The sequence below is a fragment of the Epinephelus lanceolatus genome, chromosome 18 (genome assembly GCF_041903045.1).
Source record: "Epinephelus lanceolatus isolate andai-2023 chromosome 18, ASM4190304v1, whole genome shotgun sequence".
Classification (NCBI taxonomy): Eukaryota; Metazoa; Chordata; class Actinopteri; order Perciformes; family Serranidae; genus Epinephelus; species Epinephelus lanceolatus.
In genome coordinates, this window is record NC_135751.1 from 36,476,311 (window position 1) to 36,488,482 (window position 12,172).

General features: G+C 42.6%; 1 protein-coding gene across 1 annotated transcript in view; it reads right to left on the bottom strand.

Moving 5' to 3' along the window:
- The window catches only part of tnrc18 (trinucleotide repeat containing 18), a 70,869-nt gene that overhangs the window by 23,014 nt on the left and 35,683 nt on the right, over positions 1 to 12,172 (bottom strand). Inside the window, exons 6-16 of the mRNA XM_033645147.2 lie at positions 9,843 to 9,930; positions 9,453 to 9,682; positions 8,188 to 8,334; positions 5,423 to 5,607; positions 4,331 to 4,745; positions 1,734 to 2,726; positions 1,462 to 1,607; positions 1,240 to 1,373; positions 994 to 1,107; positions 720 to 903; positions 297 to 621 (exon numbers count right to left, since the gene is read on the bottom strand). Coding sequence (XP_033501038.2) covers positions 297 to 621; positions 720 to 903; positions 994 to 1,107; positions 1,240 to 1,373; positions 1,462 to 1,607; positions 1,734 to 2,726; positions 4,331 to 4,745; positions 5,423 to 5,607; positions 8,188 to 8,334; positions 9,453 to 9,682; positions 9,843 to 9,930 — 2,961 coding nt within the window. The remainder of the gene's footprint in view (positions 1 to 296; positions 622 to 719; positions 904 to 993; positions 1,108 to 1,239; positions 1,374 to 1,461; positions 1,608 to 1,733; positions 2,727 to 4,330; positions 4,746 to 5,422; positions 5,608 to 8,187; positions 8,335 to 9,452; positions 9,683 to 9,842; positions 9,931 to 12,172) is intronic.

Here is a 12,172-nt window from a genome sequence, read left to right on the forward strand (position 1 = left end):
GTCCCAAGAATAGATATACTATTGTACTGTGGTGCAAGTAGTGATTTACACCCGACTACTCTACCTCAGGTTAGTTAAAAAATGTTCTCCATACAGTAATAGTGTTAAGTGTTTAAATAAGATAAGAGTACTTTTATCACTGAACTAACCTATAAGTTACATTTTAAAGGATAAGTCTGGTGTTTTTCTGTATTTTGGAAACGTATAAAACTGTTGAGTTACTGTTATCTGTAGTACTTTGACTCTATTCTCTGACAGCATCAGTTATATAAAGCTGTTGTGTCTCAGATACTCACTGTTGGAGCAGCTGCTGAGCTCTGATCTCATGGGAGAGAACATAGCAGTCTTCTTCTGACCTTTCACCTTCCGGACGGTCTCTGAGGCAGAAGCCTTGGTGGCCATCTTGTGTTTCCCTGCTTTGGCGGACGGTAGGATGCCGCGCTGCTTCATCCGACTTTCCGCAGACTTGCTCTTTGACTTGTCTAATTTGGAGCTGGAGGTAAGTTTGCGAGATGTGCCGAGCGAGCCGAGCGAGCCGAGCTGCGAGAGCGAAAGCGCTCGGTCGAGGTCTGACGCCAGCTGCTCCTGCTCACACACGTGGCCTCGTTTCACCTTCAACACCTGATAAAAAACACCACAAAAAACTTTTGTTAATTAATCCGAACAATGATGTTAACACTGCAATCGAAATTAAAAAATGCACTTTGAAGTGGCCATACCTCCAGAGCATGACTGGTGGATGGCTCCTGGTCATTCCAGCTCTTCTTCTTCTTTTTCTTCTTCTTAATCTTCACTCCACCACTTCCTGCCTCCACCTCCTCTTCTTCTCTGGACACCCGGAACCTCTTCCTCTGTCCCTCCCCGGCTTCAGAGTCCTCAGAGTATTGCACTGTCCTACCCACCCTGAGACATCAGAATATTTGCATTGTTTCTGCACTGCCAAAAAACTAAACATTCAAACAGAAGCACATGCCAGGTGGAGCTCTCACTCACTTTCCAGGCCTGCCATCCAGTTTGGGAGGTGTAGCCAAGAGTTTCCTCTTCCTGGGTCTTCCTCTGCCCCGTCTGGTCAGACTCCGCCTCTCATCCTCCTGCTGCTGCCGCTCACTGACACATGCATAAAAGAGTTATAGGTGTGTTTGTCTGGGGTGGAGACGTGGGAACATATTTGTGTGTGTGTAATTATAGCAACGGTGTAATTAATTCATCCTGTACGTGCAGTAAACTACGCGAGCTCACCGCTTGTCTCTGCGTCTCTGCAGCTTGCTCAGATCTCTCTGCTTCTCCTTGTACGTCTTCTGCAGCTCAGCCAGGCGGACGCGGTACTCCACTTCCACTGCATCCAACACGTCCATGGACATTTTACTGTACAGCTGAAGAGGAGAGAGAAAAGTGTCACGACATTTCACATACTGACACATTTTCAGCTCTGGGAGGCCGCGACAGTTTTCTGTATCTTACCGGCTCCTCCTTCCTCTGCCTCCAGCTGTACTTCTTGTTGGGGTCCAGCGTTCTGGGCAGATCAATGTGGGACTGTTTCTCAATGGCCTCCAACAAAATCTGTCTGCTTGCTTCGAGAAGACAGTCCAGACCCTCTAACGTCAGATCTGAATGGGATGCAGAGGAAATTCAAAGATTAGCGAAATATAAAAGAGTTGAAGAGAGAGTAAGACTTAATTTTAATTTTTCAAATTTCAACTTTTAATTCCCCTCACCCCCTCAGATCTACTCACCTTGCTCCTTGCTGATGTGCTCCATCTCTCGCTGGGCCATCTGGCTAAGCAAGGCCATCCCCTCCAGCGCCACCATCTCCAGAGCGCCGGCACAGTCTGCACCCATGGGAGGGTTTTCTATCTGTGGTATGAGCGTCGGGGCAGGTGGGGTGTTGGGGCGGGCCTGCGCCATCTCACTGGCTGCCAGCAGAGCAAACATCCCTGCCATGGGATCCTCAGAACTGATGACCAGCGGGAGCGGCGATTTGGAGGTGGGAGGCGGATAAATAGGAGTTTCAGTGACACTTTCTTTCTGACTCGGAGTGTGCACGTTGATTGGAGTGTCTGGCTGTTCTTGTTCACACACTGTGCTGGTGATTTGTTCTAGTGACGTACACATCTGAACAGACTTCTGGCTGTCTGATTCTGCGGCGATGCACGGGGGATATCGCTCTGCATCCTTGATGACCTCTGGTTTAGGCTCGGCCTCTGTGAGCGGAGGAGGCAGGGGGTATGCTGCCTGACAAGAGTAAGATAAAACCTCCATTTTGATGTGCCCTCCTTCCTTCTCCTCCTCCCTGACTTCTTCCAGTCTTTCACCCTGTCGTGGTGGAGGGCTGGGGACAAGCAGAGGTAGCGGTTGAGGTTGAGGCTTCAGGGCTTTCCCGTCTTCCTCTCTGTCCTGGCTGGGTAGCACAGGGCTGCAGCTACGGCGAAGAGGACCCAAAGGTTCTGGCGTCATGTCAAGTGGAGGCTGCTCCACACCTGGTTCCTGCTTGAGGAAAGATCCTGTCTTTGACGGCTCTAGTTTCTGTGGCTTGATGTCTGCGTCCAGCAGTCTTGGATGGAGGTGGGCTGAAGGCAAAGGGACAGCAGAGGCAGGAGCGGGAGAGCGGGAGCGGTGGGGTGGGACAACTTCTGTGCTTGCCCCTGTGGGTGCTGGGATGTGATAAGGGGGGAAAGGTGAGCCGAAAGGTGCAGTGATGGACTGGTAAGGGTAACCTGGAGGGAGATCTGTCATGGCAAAAACAGAAATACAGAAATTAGAGTCATTAATATATTAACACAATATTATGAACAGGCCAGATTAATTCATTGCTCAAAGATCCTTTAATAGACCAATCCGTCGTGACTTCAAGTTAGCAACTACAGTCACTTCCAGGTAGACAACTGGCAATTGATTTCAATGGCAGAGATTAGCGGTGCAGTGGTACACCAGTTTTAAGGTACACTGTGATGATTATCATACCGTGTACATTTGCGTATCTACGGTATTAAAGAAAAAAATGCAACTGGACGAAGAAGCTCAACTTTTTTTTTAGTTACTTTCAAAATAGAGACTTTTTGCACAAACTTCCACTTTAAAAAACAGCTTCAAGTTTCATTAATAGTAATAAAATGTTCGTTCAACTGAAAAAAACACTTTCGTTGTAATTTTTCTAAGGGTCATTTTGACTTATAGTTATTGTAGTAATTCTGTAATACAGTTAATACCCTTGCAACCCTTGCAGAGATTTGTGAAATCAGCAAACGTACTCGTTTCTGTTGTCATTTTCAGCTGTAACTGTAACGTTTAAAGTTATATAATGAAACGCAGTGGTCCAACTTATCTGATGTTGCTGCTGCGCTTATGTTAGGCACTGTGTTGCTTTGCTAGTCGGTATGTTCGTAACAACTAATTTCACTGATGTTTAAGTTAGTTAAGTCTAATAATAATTAAGTCTAACTAGTCGACTACTCTAAAAGTTAGAAAACACTCAAACAAAACAGTCAAAATTAAGCACAATTCAATCCAAAAGGTTAAACGCAGTCCAAAAAATATTTTGTTATATTATATGAGCCTTTTTGATTTTGTTAATTACATTTCTTAATAACTAAAGTGTATTTTAAATGCTACTGAAATGTGTGACACTGTGCACCGTGTATTATGAACCTCTCTAAAAAACATGACAGCAACTTACTTAATAAAAGCTAACAACTAATATTTAGTGGGGAAAAAAACAGTTTGAAAATAATAACCAAAGTAAGCAATAATAAGCAATTTCAAGGGGTGAACACAATCGCATACATTAATAATAGTCTTAAATAAAAGGTTTAATTTTGAGTAGAGAGGCTAGCAACATTTAATTGACGAGACATTTGCTCAAATCCCTGTTTGCTAGCGTGTTTGCTTCAATACCTGTCACAGTGGGCTGTTTGACAGAAAGGTAAAGAGGTGAAAATAATCTAAATAAACCGCACACTTAAACTAATATTGATTTTTTAGGTAAGCCTCTTTTAAGATGGCTAAAAACTAAGCCATTCAGGCAGCGTTTGCTCAGCTGTTTCATTTTATGTACATGACGCAAGGGTTTTTTAAACCAGAAGTTACTGTACACACACAGTCAGATTCAGTCTGTAGATCACAACTTAAAACTTTACTAGCCTCATGTTTGTCCAGTGTAGCTCATAAAGTATCAGACACACAGTAGATAAGCCCCAACATCTCAAAAATCCTGGATAACACAAAAGGTCTTATAAAACATTTCAGAATTTAGCGACAAAAATACCTGTAAAGAAACAAGTCTTTTAAACGTCTAATGACTGAATGTTCAGTTGTTAAATTCCTCCAGACTTACCAGAGTAGATGCCTTGAAAGGGAGCAGAGGCCGGCTTCTGTCCTTCTCTCTGCTCCCTCCGTCCCACCTCCCCCTCCTCAGCCGCCTCCAGTTTAGGCCGCCGTGGCGAGGACGGTGGCGGAGAGGCTGAGCGGGGGGACGGCGGGTGAGGCAGGGGCGTCGGCGGGTGAGACAACACTCTCTGCCCGCCTTCTTCTGACTTGAGGGTGGTCACTGGTGACGGGAGCGGAGGCAGCGGGGTGAGGGAGGAGGTAGATGGGGTTGGCGAGCGAGAGGGAGGGGGAGGTTTGCGGGGGTGCAGGATGGGTGAGGGAGATGGGGAAGATATCGAGGAGGGGCGAGGTTTGGGGTCGGCGTTACGCTTGTCTGCCTTGTCTTCCAGCTCTGGACGGTGCTCGCTTGCCTTTAAACGCTCCTGAAACACAGGAGAGGGGACGGCTTCATATGTGTGTGTGTGATGGGACACACTTCAGGGTATAAATATTAGTGTGTGGCTGCACTGTTTAGACTTCCTGGACTGTATTCTACTGCAGCTGCAGGATGTGCTGTGTAAGTGTCTGTTTATTGAACGTGTTATACAACTTTACTATGACATAAAAATATGTGAAGGGCGCACATCATCTCTGGGAAATTACTGAGGCTTTGTGACCCATTTTTAAAGATTGAAGTCTTCAGCAGGGAGCAGCCGGTTTGAGGCTGATTGTCACCGACAGAGAAGGAGTATTGAGATGTGGCTGCATTATTGGCTCTGGTCTTTTCATGGGATTTGTTGACAATAAGTAGAATATAGAATAACCTTAACAATAGCCTTGTCCTTTGTAATGTTGCTTTAACTCTTCACCCTGCTGTAGAATGAGATTTTGTGTGTATGCAATATTATATATCTCATTTCTAGCTCTAGGTTCCTCTACAGAGCCAGAAACCACCATATGTTTTCATTATTGATATGATGTGTGTTTGTAAGGACATAATGCACATAAAAGACCCGCTATGTTTTATGTTTCTGTTTGGATACGTAGGTGGATGTATACATGTGTTGGTATGTAAATATCTCTAAATACGTGCACATTAAACAACACAAAGTCCACTTACGACTAGCTGTGCGTTCCTCTGCAGCTCCAGGACCTGCGCTGTGTGCTGCTGGATCATGAGCAGCTCCTGTTGCCGGAGCATCTGCTGCTGGGAGAGGAGCTGGAGCTGGGCTGCATGCTGCAGCGAGCTGCCTGTACCGTATACCCCCGACCACACCGGGGCTCCACGCTCCAGTACATCACCTCCTGTGGAGCAAAGGAGGGCAGAGGGAAGTGAGCTGTTTAAGTAGCATTTACATTTGTCATGGTATGTTGAAGGGATGAGCCAGTGATTAACAGCATTGTTACTGCTTCATTTCTCAAAATAAAGACTGCATTTCAACAACCCTCAGGGTGTATTTTTACATACAAAAATGAACCAGTGTTTAGGTTTGATTTAGTTTTAGCATTATCATCACTTGGATCAGCAGAGGCTGTACGTTTAAACCATTTAGCCATTACTTTAAGCTAATAATTTCAACAGTTTCCATTACTTCTAGCTAACTATTTCAACCGTTTTATTTTTAGCTAACCAGCTAATTATTTCAACCATTTACCCATTACTTCTGGCTAACAATTTTAACAGTTTTATTGTTATCTAACCATTGAAACAGTTTCCATTAATTTTAGCTAACTATTTCAACTGTTTTTTTACCTAACCAGCTAATTATTTCAACCATTTACCCATTACTCTAAGCTAACTATTTTAACAGTTTATCATTACTTTTAGCTAACTATTTCAACTGTTTTATTTTTAGCTAACCATTTCAACTGTTTAACCATTACTTTTAGCTATTTCAACCATTTTATTTTTAGCTAACCATTTCAACTCTTTAACCATTACATTTAGCTAACTGTTACAATGCTTTACGATTACTTTTGGCTAACTATTTCAACCGTTTTATTTTTAGCTAACCATTTCAACTGTTTAACCATTACTTTTAGCTATTTTAACCGTTTTATCTTTAGCTAACCATTTCAACAGTTTCCATTACTTTTAGCTATCTATTTCAACTGTTTTATTTTTAGCTAACCATTTCAACTGTTTAACCATTACTTTTAGCTGTTTCAACCGTTTTATTTTTAGCTAACCATTTCAACTCATTAACCGTTACATTTAGCTAACTGTTACAATGGTTTATGATTACTTTTAGCTAACTATTTCAACCGTTTTTTGTTTTTTTTTAGCTAACCATTTCAACTCTTTAACCATTACTTTTAGCTATTTCAACCGTTTTATTTTTAGCTAACCATTTTAACTGTTTTTTTTAGCTATTTCAACCGTTTTATTTTTAGCTAACCATTTTAACTCTTTAACCATTACATTTAGCTAACTGTTACAATGGTTTACGATGACTTTTGGCTAACTATTTCAACCATTTTATTTTTAGCTAACCATTTAAACTGTTTAACCATTACTTTTAGCTATTTTAACCGTTTTATTTTTAGCTAACTATTTCAACAGTTTATGATTACTTTTGGCTAACTATTTGAACCATTTTATTTTAAGCTAGTTATTTCAACCATTTACTCATCACTTTTAGCTAACTGTTTCAAAGTTTTGCCATTACGTTTAGCTAACCATTTCATCAGTTTCCATTACATTTAGCTAACTATTTCAACAGTGTAAGAGCCATTTAAACACATATATGTGGTAAAAATGTCTGTGTTCATATGATACCATATTGGTTCTGATATTACTTAAGTTTGCACTGTATATTTTGATAAGTGTGTAGTGGAATCTGCTAAGGTTATGTTTATGTTTACTTAATTTCTATGTTAGAACACAGGCATAAGTTATTTACCACAGGTGTGGTGCCGCAAGGCGCATGACCAAAGGAGATTGTTGTCTTGTGTACAGACAACTTTAAGTCTGTGTTATGTTACGTTTTTGACCGTGTTAAGCAGTGTTAAAGTGAATAATAACAGGTTTTTACAGTGAGAATATACAGAAATAGGACATCTAGTCAGTAGTGGGCTGTATGAGATGTATTTTTGGAAGGACTTGGCCTGCTGTTTTTTTTTTTCTTTTTTGTATTATCTGAAACTTTGTTCCAACTTTTCCCCTGCCTCGTGTGAGCACTGTGGATCTTCACATAAGAAACAGAAACACGTCAAACAAGTCAGAACTAAGACACCTTGCAGACTAGGGAACTCTGCTATGTTGAAACCAGCACTATAAATCATCCATATCTATTAGTTTTAGATAACTGTGCAGACTTTGATAGCTCCTCGTTTGATAACTAGTTTTTACACACTCTTAATCACAAGATTGGTGCTGTAGCTGACTCAATATGAGGCTATGTGTTTTCAATCAAAGCTTAATTTATATTTTGTCCAAATTAGTTGAGCTAATCTAGATTCTCTCCAACTCCAGAAGTACCTCTTGGGTACAAGTACCCCTTGGTTTGGAATAACTGCTCTATTTTGATGCTTCATATTAGTTTCTCTTTCACTTTCCAGAAGTGGATAATCATGTTTAAAGTGCATCACAGCACCCTGCTGTTCTGTGCTGTACAGTAGCAGAAAGCAAAAACTACTGGCACACAGTCCACGCCACCATATGGAGGCTGTCACTCTTATTGGATATGGTCTCATCTGTTTATAGTAATTACAAACACTAACATCTGTTTCAAAATGAAAACGGTGATCATTTCTTTTTGCTAAAACGCAATAAATAGTAATTTTATAAGTGATAAAATCAGCAAACCAGCATCATGTGCACATACTTTAGATTTCATTGATGCACATGCACACACACTTATACAGAGAGAGCAGCTTTCATACCGTAGTGTGGCAGGTGTTCAGTGGGGATGACTATTAGCTGTCCAGACTGTGGGTCCCTTGCAAACTGGTAGGGAGGGGGTATGGAGCCTGGCAGAGAGGGTGGGTAGCCTGGGGGGAGGGTCTGGTGGAGTGAGGAAGGACCCAGGCCTGAATGGGAGGGGAAGGGAAGAGAAAGTGTGAAATGTTAGAGACTGAGAGGAAAAAAAACATTTTCCCAGCTAAAACTAACATAAACTCAGCATCATTCTTCAGCCAGAGTACCCATGGTAAAGTCATAGTGGGGTTATATCAGTAAGCACTCTCTGAATTTAGCTGCTTTTTGAGTGATTTTGTTTTTTTGCCCTCTGTGTCTAGACAGAGCTGTCCCATGGGGAGCTCCGCCTGCGTGTGTGTGTACCATACTTTCAGATGTTGTGCATGTACAGTTATGTGTAAACTCACATAAGTATGCAAGTGTGTGTCTGTGCGTCTTGATGCTGTTATTTCTGGACAAGCGAGCGTTGGAGGAGCAGGAATGTCCTGCAAAGATCAGGAATGTCTGTGGAACTTGACCCCTAGAGGCTGCGGCTGAATGAGCCACTGGACGGGCAGACAACACCTCCCTTTGCTGCTGCGCCAATCGTGAGAGGCTACACGGATGCATGTAGAATTTTGCAAGCACGCCACGTCCTGGGGTTGAATTGATTTAGACTCTTTAGTCTTTAGCACCGGGCTGGATAACTCCGCTGACAGAGAGTAAGACATAATGCTCAGTGAAAAGGGCAAAAGCTACTGTACTCCTAATGCTTAGTGTGGCGTGCAGCTGTACTTGTCCACATCTGTCACTCTACCTTAGGGGACATATGAAGTGTCAGCTCACATGAAGAAAATACAAGGTCATACAGCTCTGACAAGGGAAATTTTGCATTTATCATGCATGTGGGTGTTTGTTTATGCTTCTTTCGTCTAAAAAAAAATAGTTCACAGCCGACAGATATTCAGATTGCGATCACATAGAAAAAAGAAAAACAGCAAATGAGAAATGAAAACTTGGTAATATTTGGCGTTTAGCTCGGAAATGACTCAAAAATTAAGTGTAAAATTAAGCTGATTAGAATTCAAAGTACATCTAATCACTTGTCTCCTGCTATAAATTCTTGAAATCACTAAATACATGCCTGACTTCAACCATCACACTAAGGTGTCACAAGGTATGTTGACTGCAATTTTGGGAACATCTAAACATATGCTTGTAAGTGTCTCCAGTCACATGTACGTCCACATACTGTATGGGGAGCTGGAGAGCCACACTGGGGGAGCTCCAGGTCGAGGCATCCAGGGGTGAGAGGTCAGAGTTGAGGGGTCTGGAGGCCATCGCCCCGCCCCTGCCAGGGCAGCTCCTCCTGTCACCATTAGGTTGGGGGTCATGAGGCTGGGAGTCATCATACTGGGTGTCAGGCCGCTAGACAGCGGCGTAGGGTGCATCTGAGTAAACTCTGCCAGCTCCTTGGACTCTCTGGAAGGAGACAAGTCAGTTTTATTTATTCTGTGTGTTCAGAAGTATACTGTCTGAACAAAATGTCACTGAGTTCATATTTTCCAACAGTAGACTTTTTACACTATTTCCATTGGCAACCACTCAAACTTGTGTTAACAAGGTTACAATTACTCCTTACCTGAGCACTTTCTCCTGCTCACGCTCCAGCCGGCCGGCCAGCAGTCTGTCGTCATGGTGACGCCCACGGTCCTCCCCTCGCTCCTCATCTGTAATGGGACAAAGATGTTTAGTGGCTCCTTCAGTGTTTAAACCCTGATCCCACCTTAAGTATGTATTAAAGGAACAGTTCACCCGCAAACTGAACATTTGTACATCAAATACTCAGCCTGTGTTACAGTGAATTTATGAAGAAAACTTTATTTTCTCACATGCCTTTGGTGAACAAAGATTCAGAAAACAAAGGGGTCATAGAGGTCAACGTTTAACTATATCAAAACATCTGTTAAACAAACTGTCACACAACTCATGCAGTATAATCCAAGTCTCTTTTATCCAGTTGTATGCCCAGTACTTCCCAAACAGACAGCCCTTTCCGACCGGGAACTAAACTGAAACTGAAACTTGATCTATGCTCTCTTCAAAGCCAGACTCCACTGACAAAAACAGTCATTTTACTTTGCCGTACACAGGAGCTGCTGGTCAACCACTGCCTCAATCAGTAGGTTTGCTTGTGCTATTGCGTGACTTCAGTGAATCCAAACCAACTCTTTAAAGACTCAGTGAGGTAAAATTACTATTTGTCAATGGAGTCTAGCTTTGCAGACAGCATAGATAAGTTTCACTTCACGTTTAGTTCTCAAGCGGCAACCATCAAGGCTGAAAAATGAAGCCAATGCAGAAGTGCCAAAAACTGCAGTTCATCATATGGACAATTGAGTCAATCCCCATAGACACCGATGTTACAATGCCCACCTTTACAGCATAAATAAACATGTTCACAGCCTGGTAAAAAACGCCTTTGGTCTTCGTTGTTATGCTCTACATTCATGAGAACTGTACCAGAGGTGAATTTTCTTATAACTCACCTGTTTACATTCTATCAAGGCCCCAAATTTTGCATATTTAAAGTAGGGGCTGCTTTGAGTGACAGGCTGGGAGTTGTCGCTGCACTCTCTGAGTCAGATCCACCCTCTCGTCCAAATATGATCACCTCTGGCTTAAAAAAAAAAACACAACATAGCGATAGCCAAAATGCTGAACTGAAGGCTTCAAAACGGTAGTCCACAAACCAATAGGTGATGTCATAGTAGGTAAGTCCATTATTATATGCAGTCAGTGTTAGTTCCCCGTCAAAAAGGGCTGTCTATTTGGGAAGTACCGAGCATATAACTGGATAAATAAGACTTGGATTGCACTGCGTGCTGAGGCGTGTGAGAGGTTGTAAACACATGTTTTCATATAGTTTCGATGTTGTTAAATGCAGGTCTCTTTAATTACAATTCATCAAGAGTTTTCTAGATTCTTCGTTTACCGTGGAGGCATGCGAGAAAAACAAATTTTCCTTCACAAATTCAGAGTAAGTAATGTGAGTAATTGACATTTAAATGATAATTTTGTCAGTGAAGTGTTCGTTTAACGAGAAAAATGAGCTGCGAAAGAAGATACAGCAGATAGCAGAGAGGTAAGAGGAAGCAATAATGTGGTGAGGAAAGTAAAAGAGGAAAGTGGGTGACAGCAGAGGAGAGAGGGGAAAAAGACAAGGTGACACTGGCTATATAATGATGACACGACACAGCATGTCAAAATGAGAGGAGAAGCTAAAAATATGATGTTGGGCCACAGCCTGAACACAAAGCGCGTGTGCACACATACTGTACAAACACACACACACAAATGGAGTGACAGCTCTCACTCTGAGTGTCAACTCTTATCAGTTATTAGTCTAGTGCCACAGGAGACGTGTGAACATACCACTGCCTCACTATACACACACACACAGTGTTAAACCCATTCTGCTTACTGTAAGGGCCAACGGCAAAAGACAGAGATGGAGAGGAATAAAAAAGCAGCAGCACTCAACCAAGCAGTCCAGAATAAACATGAGGCTCTCCTCCTCGCACTCTTTCCCGTTAACCCTCTTCCATCTCATCGACGCTGACTGAAGGTCCCCAAGCAGCAGAAAGGTTTTATACAAGTGTGCTGAACCCTTCAGTTCTGCTCTATAAGTGTGTGTATGTGTGTGTGTAGCCCAGAAAGGGACAAGAGACTTTAACAATCCCTGACATGCTCCGCAGGAAAGGTTTCAAGACTGTTACCAAGGTTACAAGGAGCCTGTCCCACATGCTATCCTCTCTGCATCAGAAAGCCAGCGATTAGCGCTCTACGCCCCCTCTTTCTCCCCATTCCTCCATCGCTGGTCCTCCCTCCATCTCACTCTTTCACTTCTTTACTTCCTGACATAGCTCTCTCTTCCCGTCTATCAACGTATCGATCTACGTCCCATCTGTC